We start from the raw sequence: 21543 nt of genomic DNA on the forward strand, positions 1-21543 counted from the left end.
ATCTTCTTGTCTGAAACCATACGACCTAGGCTTTAAAGTTTTGATATTAGGTATGATGCATTGTCTAGTAGTCCTCTACCAAAATTGTTCAAATTATGCCCCTGGGGTTAAAAGAGGCTCCGCCCTGGGGTCACTTAGTTATTATGTGAGTTATATAGGAAAAATACTTAAAAAATCATCTGATTCTATTTTCAAGACTGTTTAATTATAATTACATGATGACCCCAAGTGATATGATGTCACTTGACTGTGACCTTGACCTACTTTCTTGTTTTTTAAGATACAGCCTTGAAATTTTAATGACATGCACAGTTTTGCACACAAATTGTAAAACTGAATTTCATTGACCATGAATGTGACCTACTGACTTTCTTAATATTTTATCATCAGTTTGACATTTGAAACATGTACTCAGAAACATGTAGTCATCATGACCCTCTTGTTATATGTATATTACTGTATTATAAGTGGTTATTTGAAGAAAAAATACCTTCACTTACAAAACAAAAATATTTTTCAAGCCTAATGTTTTCTGAATTTGTTTTCTGTCTGCAAATTTTTAAAACAGTTTGTAGCCAGTAGTCCGATGTTGAAACAGTGATATGTCTAAACATTCAGTGATGTAATATGACTATAATTACATATTTTTTTCCCAGGCAGGTATGGATTTTGAAGATGACGCTCAGTCTGAAGATATTCCAAGTAGTGGAGAAGAGGTATGATGTATTTCAGTGATTGTTCTAGCTATCCTGACTGAGGTAGTTCAATAATTACCTAATTTTTCACCAAAACACTAGTCCTTTTTGAAGCAAAATATCTGTAGTTAGTTCAGTTTCAGGAGCAAAGTATTTATAGTTAGTTCAGTTTCAGGAGCAAAGTATTATGTCTCCCACCACACAGTGGTGTGGGAGACATATTGATTTACTCCTGTCTATGTGTGTGCCTGTCACTCTGTCACAAAGCTTGTCCGCACTCTTAAGTGGAACATTTCTCATTCGATCTTCACCAAACTTAAACAAAATATGCCAATAAGTCCTCGGCCATGTTCAATAAGTAGCCAAATCGGCCCAGGCACTTTGGAATTATGGCCCTTGAAACTTGTTTTTGATAATCAAAGCACTCAAAGTCTGATAAGGCAGTTGAGGTCTTGGTGCATGGTTGACTCGAATACTACTATTCAGATGATTAGGCAGTTGTGGGAGGCATGGGCTTTTTTCAAAAGCATCTCTAGTTTATATTTCAGTTTTAGAAGCAAAGTATCTGTAGTTAGTTCAATTTTAGGAGCAAAGTATCTGTAGTTAGTTCAGTTTTAGGAGCAAAGTATCTGTAGTTAGTTCAGTTTTAGGAGCAAAGTATCTGTAGTTAGTTCAGTTTCAGGAGCAAAGTAGTTATAGTTAGTTCAGTTTCAGGAGAAAAGTATCTGTGGTTAGTTCAGTCCTATGGACACACATCTAGTTTCTTTGTACAGCAGGAACCATTTACAGGATTCTTCCTGTCAGAAAATTTCTTTCAAATCACACAGTTTTCCACTAAAATTGACTACATTAGGATATTTATGCTCCTTTATCCATATGCCTGAATGACAAATACAGGCCCCTTTCCTTCCTTGTGAAAAAAACACACTGCCAGTTGTCAAAAGATGACACTGTTTTGTCACATGTTTTGTCACAAGATCTTGTTAAAGTTTAGTTGCTGGCTCCAGAAATTATATTAAAACCTTGAGTAACTAATGTATGCAGTTATGATAAGATCTTTACGGTTATCATGGCCCTCTTGTTACATGATTTACTGCAATTAAAAGAAGTTATTTTCCGTTACAGGATAACACAGATGAGAGGAAACACAATCAGTTACTGGATGCTCTCTCTTCCCTTGATGGCAAGAAAAGGTAAACACTTGCATTTATAAACAGAGACTGTGTTAATCTTCAAACATGATCATTTAATCATTGCCAGATATATACTAATAACATGATGTTTCTCTTTCTTAGATCAGTAAAAAAAATCTAACACTTTTAAGATTTTCTTTTATATAAACAAAGAAGTATTTTACAGTGTATTATCTTGTCGATTAGAACATGGTTTGCAAATTGACCTACTTTTGGCTATTTCGCCTAAAAAAGGATTCCAGATTAGTGTCCCTTCCTGGTGTAATTCGCATGTGTTAGAATGGAAATCATTCAGATGTGTTGGGCTTCATGATTAGATTACTACGCATCTGAACTCAAAACTGTGTTTTATTTGCCAACAAAGCACACAAAACTAAAATCTATTTCCCAAACATATTTTGTTTTCAGGAATAAACTTTCACAAAGGACAGTCATCAGCAGTCAAGTCTCAGAATTTAACTTTTCTTCAAGTAAAGGTAAGTGTATTGCAGAAACTAAACAATTTTGGTCTTTTCCAAATGATTCTAGAAACCATTATGATTTTTTGGTCAGCTGAGTACAAAGTGCTGAATGTAAGCTATTGTGATCACCCTATGTCCATTGTGTGGCTACATTTCCTTATACAGCTGAATTGGGATAATGTTACTTGTAATAGTATGCTATTTGGCAATAAAAAAAGAAGCCATTGAAATCATTGAAATATATTTAGGACAAACATTTTCATCTCTTCTTCCTGGAGTAGGGCATCCATGTTTTTCTGCCTGGAGTAGAGCATCCATGGCTAAATACTTTTGTCAGTAAATTAATGGATTTGCACAACTATGAAATCAACAAAAGTAAGCCCCACACGATAACTATATCTAAGATTTCAAAGTTCTGGTTGCTGTAATGTAAGAAATGAAATGATGATGTGTTTCACAATCTGTTTTGTTGTATTATTATAGATAAGACAAGTGTTGTGCGGCTTAATGAGTTGGTTGGTTCCCTGAAAGAGAGTACTAGCCATGGTGAACTGAAGAACCAGCTAAGAAATATCAACAGAAATAAAAAGACTGTTTCCACACCACTACCTAGACATGAAAAGGAAAAGGTAAGGTGTTAAATATATGTTGTTGTTTTTGAATACTTGACGCAATATTTTTATCACCTAACCTTAAAGTTTTTATTTGATATCTTTCTACATATTAACCCAAATTTAGAGGTTTTGATGCGGATTTCAATTTTTGCTGAGTCAGTGAGGCGTAAAAAAAATTCTTTGTTTCCAGTATCCTGACCTACCCTAAATTTTTGGCCCAACCCTAAATGTTTTTATGACCTTAGAGAATATTTTTTCAACTTTTAAACAAAAAGTTGCAAAAATGCACTTTCTATGCTTTAAACATGGTCAGTGATGTTAGAAATCAACTTACTGATGCTCTAAAGGCATAACCCCCTTATTTGTATTAATTTTTGACACAAAAATAATTTCCGAAAAGTCTCCCTTAATAAAAAAAAAAAATCACCCCCACCCCGAAAAATTTTTTCCGACCTACCTACCGTAAAAAATTTTAGCATGTTACTGGAAACAAAGAATTTTTTTTTTAGGCTTGAGTAAGAGAGTGTGTTTTGTGCAAACATCAAGCACTTGTTTGTAACAAATTGATCTGTTTACTGTATTTATGTGGTCATTTTCTGATAAACATTTTTTAAGCCTACTATGGAATTTTTGTCTTGAAAAGTCACCTAAAATTTGAAGGCAACTGATAATGTATAATAAATGGCTGTGTTTAACTTGCTAAGTTCAAGTATCATTAGACTAAAGTGTAATAATGTTTGAATTCCAGTCAGAAACAACCTTCATTAGCTAACATTCCTACAAAAGAATTTTTACTATTAAGGTAAAAAACCAGGCAATGATGAAATCCAACATCAGATGCACAAATATGTAAAAACCAGTGGTAAAGTATTAGATCTCATAAAGAAACTTCACATCTTTCATTAGGATTTCCTTCTTTCTTAAACCCCTTTTTAAGCTCATCTGATTTTTTGAAAAAAAATGATGAGTTATTGTCATCACTTGAGCGGTTGTCGGCGTCGGCGTCGGCGTTACCTGGTTAAAATTTATGTTTAGGTCAGCTTTTCTCCTAAACTATCAAAGCTATTGCTTTGAAACTTGGAATACTTGTTCACCATTATAAGCTGACCCTGTATAGCAAGAAACATAACTCCATCTTGCTTTTTGCAAGATTTATGGCCCCTTTTGTACTTTGAAAATCAGTTTTCTTGGTTAAGTTTTATGTTTAGGTCAGCTTTTATCCTAAACTATCAAAGCTATTCCTTTAAAACTTGCAACACTTGTTCACCATCATAAGCTGATCCTGTACAGCAAGAAACATAACTCCATCCTGCTTTTTGCAAGATTTATGGCCCCTTTTGGACTTAGAAAATATCCGATTTCTTGGTTAAGTTTTATGTTTAGGTCAACTTTTTCTCTTAAACTATCAAAGATATTGCTTTAAAACTTGCAACTCTTGTTCACCATCATAAGCTGACCCTGTACATCAAGAAACATAACTCCATCCTGCTTTTTGCAATAAGTATTGCCCCTTTTGGACTTAGAAAAATCATTTTCTTGGTTGAGTATTATGTTTAAGTCAACTTTTCTCATAAACTATCAAAGCTATTGCTTTAAAACTTGCAACAGTTTTTCACCATCATAAGTGGACACTGTACATCAAGAAACATAACTCTAGCCTGTTTTTTGCAAAAGTGATGGCCCTTTTTAGACTTAGAAAATCATGGGTAGGACAATATTTCTATTATACAAAAAAAATCAGATGAGCGTCAGCACCCGCAAGGCGGCGCTCTTGTTACACATAGAGTTTTATTAGCTCACCTGTCACATAGTGACAAGGTGAGCTTTTGTGATCACCCTTCGTCCGTTGTCCGTGCGTCCGTGCATCCGTTAACAATTTCTTGTCTGCACGATAGTGGTTTCATTTATGATTTTATTTTAACCAAACTTGCACACAACCTGTATCACCATAAGATCTCGGTTCCTTTCTTGAACTGGCCAGATCCCATTATGGGTTCCAGAGTTATGGCCCCTGAAAGGGCCAAAATCAGCTATTTTGACCTTGTCTGCATAATAGCAGCTTTATTTATGATTTGATTTTTACCAAACTTACACACAACTTGTAACACCATAAGATCTCGGTTCCTTTCTTGAACTGGCCAGATCCAATTATGGGTTCCAGAGTTATGGCCCCTGAAAGGGCCAAAAACAGCTATTTTGACCTTGTCTGCACAATAGCAGCTTCATTTATGATTTTATTTTAACCAAACTTGCACACAACTTGTATCACTATAAGATCTTGGTTCCTTTGTTGGACTGGCTAGATTCCATTGTGGGTTCCAGAGTTATGGCCCCTGAAAGGGCCAGAATTAGCTATTTTGACCTTGTCTGCACAATAGCAGCTTCATTTACGATTTGAATGTAATAAAACTTGCACAAAACTTGTGTTGTCATAAGATCTCAGTTCCTTTGATGAACCGGCCAGATCCCATAATGGGTTCCAGAGTTACGGCCCCTGAAAGGGCCAAAATTAGCTATTTTGACCTTATCTGCACAATAGCAACTTCATTTATGATTTGATTTTAACCAAACTTGCACACAACTTGTATCACCACAAGATCTTGGTTCCTTTCTTAAACTGGCCAGATTCCATCATGGGTTCCAGAGTTATGGCCCCTTAAAGGTCCAAAATTGGCTATTTTGGCTTTTGCAGCCATATAGAGACTTCATTTATGGTTTTATTTGGTACAAATTTCCAAAATATCTTCAACAACAATAAATCTTGGATTCCATGACAAATCAGATCCAATCGTAGGTTCCAGAGTTATTTTATATCTGATTACCTCCCCTGATTGTAGTCAAAATGGATTTATATCAGTAAGTACTTACAGGACTTATTTGAAATTTCATTATTGTCATTAGTTGGACTGAGCCAATCAGGGTAGATAACTACGGAATGATTTTATGTCAAATTACCTCCCTTTATTTCAAACTAAAGTGGGTATATCTCGGTAACTAATGAAGATACTGATCTGAAATTTCATTTATGTCAACAGATTTATTTGGCAGATCCTTCTTTTGTTCACTTACAATAATTTTCTTTTTAATTACTTCCCTTTTACGTTACTATAAATAGCTCATTTTTAGTAACTTTTTTATTAGTGGCCGTAGGGAAAAACCGAGACCACTTTTCTGTGGTACAACATGGATGGTACCGCCAATTTTTAGGTGTATTTTGACAGATCTGTGCCTTGTAAGAATTTGTTTTTTCTTTTTGGTTAAATTTCTTTCCTTTGTTGTTCCTGTCCTTTGGACTTAGATATTTTTTCTGAGGACCTTCTTGTCCTCAAATGCAATGATAGCAGGTGAGCGATATAGGGCCATCATGGCCCTCTTGTTTTCTTTTGATAAAAATGAAGTGTGTGTTTTGTGATGCTAAAACTTTTATCAGTTAACTTTACCTTTAGATTGACCGAGCAACTGCGTATGAGACTACCACAGCAGACATCTCTAAATGGGATCCTATCATTAAAAGAAATAGGAAGGTATGTAACACTGTAACATACAGTTTGAATGTAAAGTTCTTCTGCTTGCTATAATAATAGGAGATTTAGTTTTCATTATACATTATTTAGTGATGAGCACTTGTTTGAAATTATCTGATTAAAAACTATTTTTGGTTTCAAACCTTAAATCTTAAATTTACACTGTTTCTATAATATCTTAAGAATGCAGAAACTGCTTTGAAAGCAAAAAGGTAAAAATGTAAATGCTTCTGATCAAATGTTGGTAGTTGGTAAAAGTTTGCGCCCTGGAATTGATGGAACAGCATAATTCCAACCGAGCTCTTGGTAGGTTCATATTCACTGCCCCAGCATCGGTGATACTGCATAAAATAGTTCCAGTGTAAGTAATCTCAAAGCACTGAACACTAGAAAGGGTGTTAGTTGCAGCCGGAAACTGCTAACGTTGTAGTTGAGCCTGCTTACCATTGCTTCACCAAGTCCCTAAATGATGATTGTGAGGCAAGAGCTTGTTTAGTGGTTAGAACTTGTAGTTGTAAGCTTTTATTACAGGAATTTGAAGAATCTACAATGCCTCTTTTATTAGTCATATTGACCAAGGTGTTGACCCCACCATTGTAGCAAGATAGAGTCATGCATTTTAAAATGCTTGTTTTAAAATAGTGCCACTGTGTTACATTATACAGGCAGATCAGATAGAGTTCCCACTGGAGAAGCCAGATTTTAAGATAGTTACCACAGATCAGCTTGTCAAAAGATTTCAGGTAAATATTTCTTTATGATGAAAGAATGACAACAAAGGTAGACATTACAAATACTAATTACACATTTACAAAACTTAAATTACATTTAGTTGAGACATATATATTTTACATGTAGACTATGTCCTTTGTGTGACTTAAACTTGATGGCTGCTTGCTGGATTTCTGACCAATATTCATGTCTTGGTAATAAGGTATTGTTGAGACTTGCTGGGATTTGAACCTGTGAAAACTAATGCATTACACTTGCGCCACTGTGACTTCCTTCTACACTTAAACACATAGGTTAGATGTAACTGAAAATTCTTATCAGGTGTGCTTCAGTAATGACACAGAAATGTATTTACATCCCTTAGGAGATAAGGTATTCACACACCATACTCAAGTACATAACGAAAGTCAAAATCTCATAGAACAATTGAGATTTTCCATTATAAACATAGTGATGTACTTGTGTTCAACATTACATAGGTAAAATGGGTAAAACAGTCAATAAGTTATTTTATACATTAATCAAAATCTCTTACACTCATGAACTTCAAATTTTATCAACATTATATCTTGCAGGAATCATGACTTTTAGCCATACATGTATATCTAAAGGTAACAGTACATCATGTGATATTTATATTTGTTGTCATGGTGATTGAATTTTGAAGCAGTCTGAATTTTCAAGTTTTTTAGCAGCATGTCTCTATGTATTACAGCCACGAACTCCGCTGGAGAGACAAGTAGCAGAGTTACTACAGGGCAGTGACAGTGTGGTACAGAATAAAGAACAGGAACTGACACCTGCTGAGCAAAAAGCTCTACAAGCCATGGATGTTAAAGAGGTAAATTATCATAAGTCATGTAAACTATGAGTAAGCAACCTACACCCACTGATCTCCATACAAGGCAAATGCCAAGCCTTAAGCACCAATTTTGCCAAAAATATGCTTCCTCAACCTCAGATGTTGTGGGCAAGGTGTCTGTCCCTTCTTGAAAACAGCTTTGGTCCTTTAGTATTGATAATATAGTGATCTTTTGTTGAAATACTGTTTGCAAATAATGTTACACCAGATGTAATAGACTGACTCCAAAGGTATGTTTTGTACAGATAAATTTGGTAAACTGGTTTAATAAATAACTAAAAATCTATTTGGGATAAGCATCTTAATGTTGACATTTGAATGCCGTTTTCTATTCGACAGGCTAAAGAAAGAAGAATGGAGTTGATGAAATACCGAGCATTACTCTCTTACAAGGAGGCTAAAGCAAAACGACAGAAGAAAATCAAAAGTAAAAGGTAAAAATGTTAATTACTGTAAAGTATAAACAAATTTCAGTCTAAAACGGAATTATATAAAGTCAAGAATGGCATTGCTACATACTGTTTGGAAATGCTTTTATTGTGTTTTTGGTCTCAAAGTTTCTGTTTACTGTCATTTTCTCTTTCTCTTATTCCTTACCTAGTCATATCTGGTTAATAGCAGAATTGTACAGAGAAAAGCAATCGTGATGGTCTATTTATTATCAGATTGCTATTAATATCTTCAATTTCTCATACTGTAATAACAATCTGGTAGATTAATAAAGGCTCAAAGTTGTAACTTGCTGTGTTACATCACTAAGTGTCTCTTATATACTTGTCAATTCCAAGTAAGACCAAAAACTTTCAAATGAAGTAATTCAGATTTGTAACTTAGCCAAATAGTTCTGAGTTGCTTATAGAATAACTGCTTACTTCACGAAAAAATATTTCAGGTTCGAGAAACAGCAATATTCATCATAGAAAATTCCATTATCGTATACTCTATACTAGTATTGATTGGTGTTGTAGCAGTTGGGCAGTTGTTATAGGTGTTACTTCAGTGCTAGGTGCTGATATCATATAGACCCCAGGTTTTAATCCAAGTTACGGACTTCATAAAAAATTCCTGGTCTTCGTTGAAAACATAAGTGATGCATTACTTCTGGTCCGTAAGACATGCAGAGAAAAAGCGAAAGAAAACAATATTATTATAAGATGTTTGTTTGACCATCATACAGGTATCACCGAATATTGAAGAAAGAGAAACTGAAAAATGAAAAGAAACATTTAGACAAGTTACAAGAAGAAGATCCAGAAGGTTACCTCGACAAGTTGAACCTGCTGGAGAAGGATCGAGCCCAGGAGAGAGTCAGTCTCAAACATAGGGGCGGCAGCAAGTTTGCTAAACGACAAATGATCTATGCCAAGTATGATGATAGGGTATGTATGATTATTGGTTGTTATACAGGTTAAAAGGTCTTAGTTTTGCTCTCAGATTAATGGATTACAGGATTATTAATTATACCCCTAGATACAAAGTCACACTACTGTCCATCCTTGCTTTGTATCCACTCCATATCATCTTAGCATCTTATCAGGATGTGGAAAGCGCATAACCCAGTTACCTAGTTCCAAGGTCAAGGTCACCCTTGGAAGTCAAATGGCTTAACTTCTTGTCTTCTCCAAATCATCTAAACCCCTGGTGAGATTTTCATAAAACTGGCATCAATTTTTGAACTTGTCAAGATGATGTGTAGAGCACACAACCCTGGTCACTGTCCAAAGGTGAAGGTCACACTTGGAGGTCTTAAGATCAAATAGCTTAACTTTGTGTTCTCTCCATACCTTCTAAACCGCTGAGAAGATTGTCATAAAACTAGCATCAATTATTTACCTCTCCAAAATGATGTGCAGCAAGGTCACTAAGTCAGAGGTCAAGTTCACACTTGCAGATCAAAGCTCAGCTATATATATATATATATATATATATATATATATAGCTTCTCTGGTCCCAATCAGTTAAAAAGACTAAAATGTCACTACTGATTTGTGAGACATGAAAACAGAGATTTGAGTATATGTATGTAAATGTTGAACCAGTACGAATGTGTAGTGCAATTCGGGCTCATATATAAAGCAGCATCGAAACTAATCTTATTGGGTTAGTGGACTTGCTGTGGCATGTGCGTGTTCGTTTGTACTGCTAGGCACTTTGCCGTAATTGGTCTAGTATATTGTGGTGGTGATTTAGATCGTATAAATTCTCTCTACTATATAATAATTTATAATGCGAACTTGTATCCTAGCGGATCTCACGTATGGGAAAGTCAACTGTTCTGAATATAATTATATCCCTTAATGCAAAATTATCTGTATATATTCAATGTATCCTCGAGATCCAGTTAACTTTCAGAGAGAAAAAATATAGCTTCTCTGGTCCCAATCAGTTAAAAAGACTAAAATGTCACTACTGATTTGTGAGACATGAAAACAGAGATTTGAGTATATGTATGTAAATGTTGAACCAGTACGAATGTGTAGTGCAATTCGGGCTCGTATATAAAGCAGCATCGAAACTAATCTTATTGGGTTAGTCCATTTGTACTGCTAGGCGCTTTGCCGTAATTGGTCTGGTATATTGTGGTGGTGATTTAGTTCTATAAATTCTCTCTACTATATATATATACATATGTCAGCTACATATCAACTAAACTGCTTGGACAGTTTTCATAAAATTAGCTTCATTTGTTTACCTTATCAAAAGGAAGTGCAGAGCTCATAACCCAGGTCACTGAGTTTAAAGTCAAGGTCACAGAGGTCAAATTTCAAATCCTTATATTCATGTCCACTTCATAGCTTCATAACCACTGGAAAGATTTTCATAAAAGTAAAAGTTTCTGCCCTTATCCAGAGAATAATTTATATATAGATTGCATAACCCAGGCCATTAGGTTTAAGGTCAAGGTCACACTTAATTGTCAAGGTCACTCTTTATTATCAAAGGTTATGGTCACAACATTAACTTTCCCTGTGTCACGGTGTCCGGGGTATTAATCACTTTAGTGTTAGCTCTAATTAAACAGTTCTTCTCATGATTAAACTTGTTTGTATATGATGTTTTATTACCAATCTTCATAATATCTAATTAATGTAAATTTTGGCATATTTGAAGCTCATATATTATATTTTATTATACCTCACATAAATGTCCAGTGCAAATTTCCCATTAGTTTAACTTGAATAATATATCATATTCCCCAGTGATTTTGTATCACATGCGCAAAATCATTATTTTTAATTTCTGCGCAGGTGATATCATCCACAATTCCATATCACATGCGCAACAGCGTTATTTTGTTTTTCTGCGCATGTGATATTATTTTTTCATATCACCCGTTGAGAGATTGATACTTTCGCATTATTTTCTTTTTTATGCTACGTGCAAAATATTTCGAAAACAATTTTTCATCAAATATTGAATTGAAACTACAATAATAAGTTTTAAAATGATCTAACTAAGAAAATGAGTGCTCACACTTATATGTTTCATTAAGAAAAAAGAAAGTTATCGCCGTTTTTCGAATGCTACTGATTGACGCAGTGTTGAAATATTAGAATGAATATAGGCCTAGGGGTCAGCGATATGTAAACGTCTCGACTTAATCTATCAAAAAAGTCTTATTACAAGGCAAAGTCGCCATAAGTTATGAGTGCTAACAAGTAAAGACTCTTTAATTCTGTCTTCATTATTTGGTTAGTAATTACTTTTAATGTTAAATAAATTATTATTCTAGGACTCAATTGATAAATACCAATAACACAACGACATGTGATAGTTCATATTTGTATTGACGATTATTGCATTGCCACATATAAATAATTCCATCAAGTTTACTTTTTAAAAGTATTTCCAAGAATATAATTGAAAATATGAATGGCGGATATGGTCATGACGGACGTGAAATAAACCTCATCAGACGACACTAATGAAGTTTGTTCGATCCATAGATTATAGCTATGGAAAGACATACGCATAGGAGCGACCAAGAGCGGACTTTACAAGAAACCCTGGGAAGCCCCCACCCCTGTTGCACCAATAACGCCGCTCGGCGTCATATAGATCTGTAATAAATCTGCACCGCATAGGCACCGCCAGATACAAAGCATTACTAATGCTACTCTCGCTGATATAACCCAGTTTATCCAACAACCAGTGCAATCATGCTGCTATACTGCTTTGCTACTCATTGACATGGCGCTAGATAGAACCGCAAAGCATTACTAATGCTACTTTCGCCGCCGCTCGGCGATTGATATAACCGCAAGGTACACCGCAGTAGGGCCAACCTATTAATCGAATCACCAGTGCAACATGAAACTATACTGCTTTGCTACAGAATGGCCTAACAAAATAGGAGCTATTAAAGACCGCTTTAGTCAAAGCTAATCTAGCAAGTACTTTACAGCTCATTTAACCCAAAGATAATTTTAGAACCCAGAAAATAATTTTTTGAACCCTATAAACTGTTATCCACCTACAGACGACACTCTAGGCAAATTAGATTTATAGGGGGTAAAACAAATGTATCTATTATGTGAAATCCTGGCCGCCCCTATGCGTAAGAATTTTCCGCCACAAAATATAAATTTTTAATGCACTTCTTTTCTTTAAAAATTTTTATTTCCCCAAAATTCTTATGATTTTAAGATATTCAAAAGCATATATCGCGAAGAGCATTCAAAGTTCTGCGTCAGATCTTCTCTACTTTTTCAAAATCACCGCTCTTTAATACTAAACATATGCGCCAATTTTCAATATTTATTATTATCTTCTGGTAGTTAGCAATCATACTCCATTACGCAGTTGCATAGGTAAAACAACTAGCGACATTTTAACCAAACACAGTTACTATTTTGAATTACTACTGCTCAAAATGAAGCTATAAAAAGCAAATCTAAGATTATTGCTTGATAATTTTTACGTTCTCGTCTCACAACTTTTCAAATTTCCTTGTTCGCCATTTTCTAAAACTTCAAAGTTTAATAAAACAGCTTATTTCAATGTAATGTATTTTACGATGATATATTCAATGCCTGCCATTATTGTATGTAAATCATCTCTAAGAAGCGGAACTATTTTAGTTAATTCTATCTTTCCAGTCCCTTTCCTTATGTGTGTAGTCTTGTCAGTAGTCATGCATAAATGTGCATTATGAAATAAATATGTTGAAACTAAAGAGGTGTACACCATGCCATTAAAGAAACCACCGGGAATTTGAGCAACTTGTGTCTATGAAGTAAAGACTATAGATTTCAACCTGTCTATTTTCAAATAATCATGATATCCAAATCGGACCAACCATCATAGCTAACTGTCACGTAGCAAACTGTATTTTTTAAAAATGGATAAAGAAGCTGCCCACCGACGTTTTGGCGACAGCGGGGGTAACTCTGGACACATACGTGTTATTTTCACATGGCATTTTAATAATGATAGGGGTTGTTTTTATTTTATTCATTCTTATTTGATTATGTTACTATAATAATTGTGCCGTTAATCAATCGTAGTAGGTCCAGTGGAACGGGCCAGTGCATGGATATTTCCAAATCGTACAGTTCGATTACTAGGTCATACCTGTTTACACGTTTTCAAACCGAAATTTCTCTACTTGCAAAATGGCCTTTCTACTTTTTTATTATGTTTTGTTTGAGTCCGAGTTCACGTTTTTCTTATACAAGTCTCACTAAAATATGGAACTCTGAGTTAAGGTAACAAAACGCAATCTTTAATGTTTACGAAAACGAATTGTATGTGGTATACTATATATAAAAGGGAACCTTAAAGCCCTGCTCCGCAACTATTCGAATTCTATTGTGTGCACGCAACCCAAGAGCACAACAGGTAACAGATAAAGACCAACCACGACCTGGTAACATACTTTTTTCAACCACAAAAACTTTATGAAAGTCATTCTTAGAATACAGGTAATACATGTATATAACTATACTACAAGTTTTCAGGTGGACAATTTAGGCCTTTCCTGAACAAATGTATATTGACAACTTCATCTGCAAACTTATTCGGTCAATCTCTTTTCGGCATAGTTTCAAAACTATAGATGAATTGCTATCTTACTTTGTAGAAACAAAATGTGATTGAAATTTAAATACACTGATTTCTGTACATATTGCTACAGTAATTCAATAAAATGTTAAGCAATCACACACATTGTCTTGGCCTTATATTATGTCACTGGTCTTGGCCTTATATTATGTCACTGTCAATTTGTAACTAGAAACTTGTTATTTCTCATTTTGCTTCATGCAAAGCATGTATAATTACCATCATGGAAATACAAAATACAGTTATTTTGTGGTGCCTCTTTAACGGCCACGCGCCACACTTTAGCACGCAAAAACGCATGTATTTTATATAGAATTTTATATAAAACAGACTCTATTTGACAGGCTTCAATGTTCATACTTAGGATTTTAATGCTTTTTTCAGTGACAATTTAAGGTTAAAAGGTAGGACAGGAGCAGGTCTTTAATTCATTTTAATTTCAAAGCCCGAAACTGGCGAAAGATACATTTTAGAATATGTCTGGGTGGAGGCATATTATTATTTTGTTTTTGTTGCTTTCCTATCAAATTTGTCGAAAGTTCCGAAAGTTTAAATGAAGTAAATATTACAAAATGTTTGATGTAACAGTTGTTGACCGAAGTTATTTCTAACCAAAATCATCCAAAAAGTCAAGAACTGCCAGTGTACTGTACCTATCTTTGTTAATAAATTCAGTAACATATTAATAAAAATTTAGAACAAAGAATCCTTTAAAACTTACTAAAACATCGCAACAACATGTTTATTTTTAAAATCCGCATAAACCATGTACGTCCGTATGTCACGTGTAGTTTGATTTCCAATATATAGATTCGTCCACCGATTAGGGAAAACAGCATGATTTACCTTGCCCTTTTAATGTAAAAACCGCATTATACTGAATAACACTTCTACCCAAATAACGGACCATTCCATTATCAATACACACATTCTATTTATAAACCAGACAGGTCACTAAGAATTTCCTGACAGTAATTTAACTCTATATTTTTAAATTGCTGCCGTCTTTTTATTAATACATATTTTTCTATTATGTTTTTGTACTTTCTGGCCGAAAGTCTGAATTTTGTGCCTGTAGTGTTTTAAATGTATTTATGATAAAAACGAAATAGCTATTTATGATCGCGCTGTATAAAAATTTACAGGTAATTTATAAAACAATCGGCTATTTTTGTATAATTTTGCTTAACATTCTTACAATATCTTACTAGGATTGGTATAGATATCGGGTTATATGTATTCTCTAGCGGTGCTGGAAGTTTGGGGTAATAATATTAAATAATAAATGCACTACGCCTCTTTTTTATGTGACGCCTAAACTTTGCGATGGCACGATAAACTAAAAATTAGCCTTTGTTAAAGTCAATACAGACATTTTTTGGTTTTGACACGCTTGTAAATGTATTCATAACGCAAAGGCATGCAACGTAGCCACCAATCCTGATTGATTGCCGACCACGACGAGGGAATTAAGCTTGCTTTCACCTAAATTGTTGGTCATAATTTTTCCGAAATGTACCCCCGTGAATTACTGCATCCTTTCTAATAATAAAAAAGATAATTCCGTAGTTCATGAAGTTCGACATATTATAAAAGCATTAGACCATTTTTCTGTAGAGCCTATATCATCTTTACACACTTCGACGGCACTCATTTTTACTGTTACTAAACAGGGACAAAACACTACCGTTATCATAATCGGTCAGTTCCACCGCACCCTTTTACAACAAAACTGTACAAATCCGTTGCTTTAAAGAGAATGGTACATGCATGGTTATGTCATAACTTGTCTGCCTAAGCAGATTATCAATATATGGTAAAAATCAACTCGTTTTCGCTAAAATTATTGCTATTGCTAGTAGAATTAGCTACAGAAGTCGCCAGATTCAACCCGCCATCTACATTTTCGTTATTTGTGTCTATTATCCTAGACGCTATCTACACTTTCCATGTTTCCAGCACGACATATATTCGTGACCAACCACGTGAGCACTACGTGGCATTATATCGAACACCCGTAAAATTTCGTCAAAATCAATAATCGAAGCGTTCATACCTCTATCATCGGCCGAATTATATTTGTCAAATAACTATCTCTGGCCTTTGTTTCTCTCCTGCTGAGGGGTCGTCCCTTCTCCGCCTTCCTCTCCGTGATCCTCGACCATGTGCAGACATAACTAATACAATGTTTATCCACTTCGATTTACCGGTATTGAAAGAGGACAGAAGACGGTGTTGCTTACATTTATACCTATATGTCACGTGACTTGCATGCATCGTCAAGGTTTATGAACAGCAGACGACAAATTAGGACAAGCTTAATAATAAATAGTTGACCAGTTCAATTTAGCCATAATAAATGAGATTAATATGTAAAATTAATCTTTATTATGTTGATTTTCCAGTAAATGCTTTGGCCCTTATAAGCTTTCGGTATAATAAAATAAATACTGCATTCCTGAGAGGGTGATATGAAAAATGTTCACTCCTCGAAATATGAATATAGACCTCGGCTGGCGCCTCAGTCAATATTCATATATCTCGCGGTGAACATTTTTCATATCACCCTCTCAGAAATGCAATGTTTATATAATAACATATTTATATAGCACCCTTTGCATGATGAACCTGTTCAAAGGTGCTTTACACTCATATATACATATACAACAGCATTCATTCAAGTGCCGCAGTTCATCCTCTACCACTGCAGTACATAGGGATCTGGCCAGAGAGACAGAAGGTTGAGGTTTTAGATACAGGCATGTCTGCCTAACTTGGCTTAGCTCTTTGACAAAGAATAGACATCCTGGTTCTTTAACATGACTGGTGTGGAGCACCATACAAATAAAGCCCTCTTTCCTTGGACAAACCAGTACAGGCCTCATACTGGCCTCCTAAATACCATTTTATTTGCATTTCTAAATTAGCTTTGAAAAGTAGCAGTGCAAAAGATATATTTTTAGACTTTAGTTAAGTTAGATGTTTTTTAATTTTGTAAATTTCTATATTCAGGCAAGGCAAGAAGTTCAAGACATGTTACAGAAAAGCAGGACATTGACAAAGAAAGTGGATGTAGAATCAGATTCAGAAGATGAAAAATTCCTGGATGTTGGTGTTTCTATTGATAACACAGAGATAGATGTTGCTGCAAAATCAGACAACCCTTGGATGGCAAGACCTTCAAGTGGAAAACCAAATGTTAGTTACTCCAGACCAGAAGCAATAACTGATCATGACAGTAGAGATGAAAATGAACAATCTGAATATTCTAGACCAGCTGAAGTTGTTAATAAGGCAGCTGGTGTTGATAGTGATGATGGAAACGAAGATTCTGAGAATGAGAAGACAGACTCTGAGGATGTTGATAATGTAAAAGAAACTGAATCTAATGGAGATAATGATGAAGAGGTAATATCAATGAAGAAAAAACAAGGTACCGAAGTCCATGATTTATCAACTTTAAACACTGAACAGTTTCTTAGTGATACAAATTCAGTTCATACTGTTAAATCTAAAGTAAGTGAAGAAATTGACGAGATATTTGAAAATAAGCAAAATGAAGGAAAACTGAGTAGAAATCAGAGAAGGAAAAGAAACAAAAACAAAAACAAAACTTTGGCAGATGAAAAGAGTGAAAGCAAAAAGTCTAAGTCAGCTGAACACCAAAAGAAAAGTAAAAAAGATAAAGTTGATAAAAAATTTGATATTGATGCTGACAGTGATAATGATGATGAGTTGAAAAGTGATTCTGGTGATATTGTAGCTAAGAATAACAAAGCTGTTGTTAATGAAGAAGAGGAAGAAGTTGATGAAGAGGAACAGATGAACAATGAATCACTTAGCAGGAAAAGAACTATTGAGGAATTTGAAGAAATATTATCTGATGATAGTAATGAAGAAATAACAACTCGTAAGAAAATGAAAACAGATGGTAAAAATAAGAAGAAAAGGAAGGAGACTCAACAGCAAGAGAAAAATAAGGCAAAAGAAGCATTTGTTGATCCGAAGAAATTGTTTACAATAGAAAATAAAATTAGACAAGTTGGGTCCACACCAAATGTTATAGGTAAAGTCCTTCTCTCAGTTGATGCAGACTGATTAAAGATTTGTCATGTTCGATAAATTTGTTAATATATGTATTTATATGGCAAAGTTTGATTAATTTCTATGTTCTTTAGATGGTCGTTGTTGTATAAAATCAGTATTGGTGCTCTTTATAGGACATGTTAAGTAACCATACCGTCTATCTCTGGAGAGCTAGGCTAAGTTAGCTGGACATGTCTGTATCTGAAATTTCTGTCTGTTCCAAGGGGTTTGGTCCTCTCTATCCCTCAGGTCGGATTGCTCTTTGTCAGCACTCTAAGAGGATAAATTCCACCACTTGAGTGGCTGTATTTGTATATATGTAAGGCATATTGATACATGTTTATCACGAAAAGGGTGCTATATGAATTTAGTATAAAAAATAAAATCTGGAAAAAGATCCTTTGGAAGCAAAGAATGCAACCAAGAAGAATAATAGCAGACTAGGTTTGATTGAGTCTGTTCATGAGAGGTAATGAAATGTGCAACACCTCTCACGCCCCCTAGCACCGACTTAAGCGAACTCTATTACACATATGTTGAATGGACTCCATGATCCCAAAGGACCAGAAAATATAACGACACTGAAGAAATATAACAGTACCAGACAAAAAAAAATAGAAAAATTGAAGTCTGAATTGTCCAGTGAACATTAGTTTCTTACACTTTATGCTTGTCAGCCACTAGATCTGGAAGCTGATTTGTATGCCACTGAGACACTGCTCAAGGGTGGAAACAGACCGAAGACCGTTAAAAACTAGCTTACTGAGCTTAAAATGTTTTGTACAAAAATGGGCTATATTTAGAATTGTAAAATAGATGAATGCATTGTTTAGAAGTGAACAACTTTGTGTAAAAACGTTGTCTCAATTTTAGACACTGAGAATGATAATGATGTTGATGCGGATGAACAGCAGAGGTTGACAATTGCTCAAGCGTTTGCTGATGATGATGTTATAGAAGAGTTTAGTAGAGAGAAGGAGGATATGGTAGAAAAAGGAAAACCTAAAGACATTGACCTTACACTGCCTGGCTGGGGCTCATGGGGTGGCGAGGGTATCAAGGTCTCTGCAAGGAAAAGAAAAAGGTAGATTCTGATTGCATAGTAGCTTTAAAAAAAGATTTGATAATTTAATGTTTATTGTTTCTATAGAATCCTAATTTTAAAAAAAAACTGAATATTTTTCTATGGAATGCGGGTAGGGACATGCCAGTTGCTACTTACGAATCAGGTAAAGTTTATATGTACACCATCTGTTTGCATTTGTCATGACGCATGATTATTTTAAATCGCTGTCAGGATGAGGCGACCATGTAAAAAATGCAGGACTCTTATTGCATCTTCGGACAAGTTCTGCTTGCGGAATCACAATACAAAGGTCCTGTGAACTGGCATGTAGCAACTAGCAGCTGGCATGTAGCAATTAGCAACTAGCAAAACTAGCATGTCCTTACCAGCATTTCATAATTGTTTAGTAGAATAAGGTTGGGGTTGCTGCCTACAGATTACTTACCCATCACCGATGTTGGTTCAGAAGCTTAACTAAGTTGTAGAATTCTTCATTAAAGGAAGCCATCCAGATCTGTGGTTCTTTCCAGGTGCCCACCCATATCGGTAATGTGTGGAGGGGCACTTTGAGTCTTCCTGCACTATCCAAAGCTGGAAAGTCGCCATATTACCTACATTGTGTCCATTTAACTCTAAACCCAACAAAAACAAGATCCTTACATGTGTGATGGTCAAAGCAGATACCTTATAGAGTAAATACAGTTCAATTCATTTCATATTAGGAAGTAAGATAGTAATTTTTGTGAAATTTGATAGGCTTTAAGCACTGTAGCTGAATGAAAAGTTTGGTCTGGTAGCTTACTTTTTAGCTCACCTGTCACAAAGTGACAAGGTGAGCTTTTGTGATCGCGCAGTGTCCGTCGTCCGTCCGTCCGTCCGTGCGTGCGTCCGTAAACTTTTGCTTGTGACCACTCTAGAAGTCACATTTTTTAGCTCACCTGTCACAAAGTGACAAGGTGAGCTTTTGTGATCGCGCGGTGTCCGTCCGTGCGTCCGTCCGTAAACTTTTGCTTGTGACCACTCTAGAGGTCACATTTTTCATGGGATCTTTATGAAAGCTGGTCAGAATGTTCACCTTGATGATATCTAGGTCAAGTTCGAAACTGGGTCACAGGCCTTCAAAAACTAGGTCAGTAGGTCTAAAAATAGAAAAACTTTGTGACCTCTCTAGAGGCCATAATTTTCAATGGATCTTCATGAAAATTAATCAGAATGTTCACCTTGATGATATCTAGGTCAGGTTCGAAACTGGGTCACGTGCCTCAAAAACTAGGTCAGTAGGTCTAAAAATAGAAAAACCTTGTGACCTCTCTAGAGGCCATATATTTCACAAGATCTCCATGAAAATTGGTCAGAACGTTCACCTTGATGATATCTAGGTCAAGTTCGAAACTCGGTCACGTGCCGTCAAAAACTAGGTCAGCAGGTCAAATTATAGAAAAACCTTGTGACCTCTCTAAAGGCCATATTTTTCATGGGATCTGTATGAAAGTTGGTCTGAATGTTCACCTTGATGATATCTAGGTCAAGTTCGAAACTGGGTCACGTGCGGTTAAAAACTAGGTCAGTAGGTCTAAAAATAGAAAAACCTTGTGACCTCTCTAGAGGCCATATATTTCATGAAATCTTCATGAACTTTGGTCAGAATGTTCACCTTGATGATATCCAGGTCAAGTTTGAAAGTGGGTCACATACCATCAAAAACTAGGTCAGTAGGTCAAATAATAGAAAAACATTGTGACCTCTCTAGAGGCAATATTTTCCATGGGATCTGTATGAAAGTTGGTCTGAATGTTCATCTTGATGATATCTAGGTCAAGTTCGAAAGTGGGTCAAGTGCCATCAAAAACTAGGTCAGTAGGTCAAATAATAGAAAAACCTTGTGACCTCTCTAAAGGCCATATTTTTCAATGGATCTTCATGAAAGTTGGTCTGAATGTTCATCTTGATGATATCTAGATTAAGTTCGAAACAGGGTCATGTGCGGACAAAAACTAGGTCAGTAGTTCTAAAAATAGAAAAACCTTGTGACCTCTCTAGAGGCCATACTTGTGAATGGATCTCCATAAAAATTGGTCAGAATGTTCATCTTGATGATATCTAGGTCAAGATCGAAAGTGGGTCATGTGCCATCAAAAAGTAGGTCAGTAGGTCAAATAATGAAAAAACCTTGTGACCTCTCTAGAGGCCATATTTTTCATGGCATCTATATGAAAATTGGTCTGAATGTTTATCTTGATGATATCT

General features: G+C 35.3%; 1 protein-coding gene across 1 annotated transcript in view; it reads left to right on the forward strand.

Moving 5' to 3' along the window:
• LOC123551914 (uncharacterized) overlaps positions 1-21543 on the forward strand; it is a 62082-nt gene that overhangs the window by 11319 nt on the left and 29220 nt on the right. The window contains exons 2-12 of the mRNA XM_045341202.2: positions 657-716; positions 1821-1888; positions 2297-2364; positions 2833-2978; positions 6410-6487; positions 7153-7230; positions 7935-8060; positions 8421-8515; positions 9259-9460; positions 17157-18210; positions 19104-19314. Of these exons, the coding sequence (XP_045197137.2) occupies positions 663-716; positions 1821-1888; positions 2297-2364; positions 2833-2978; positions 6410-6487; positions 7153-7230; positions 7935-8060; positions 8421-8515; positions 9259-9460; positions 17157-18210; positions 19104-19314 (2180 nt within the window). The 5' untranslated portion in view covers positions 657-662. The remainder of the gene's footprint in view (positions 1-656; positions 717-1820; positions 1889-2296; positions 2365-2832; positions 2979-6409; positions 6488-7152; positions 7231-7934; positions 8061-8420; positions 8516-9258; positions 9461-17156; positions 18211-19103; positions 19315-21543) is intronic.

This window comes from Mercenaria mercenaria, chromosome 4 (genome assembly GCF_021730395.1).
Source record: "Mercenaria mercenaria strain notata chromosome 4, MADL_Memer_1, whole genome shotgun sequence".
Taxonomy (NCBI): domain Eukaryota; kingdom Metazoa; phylum Mollusca; class Bivalvia; order Venerida; family Veneridae; genus Mercenaria; species Mercenaria mercenaria.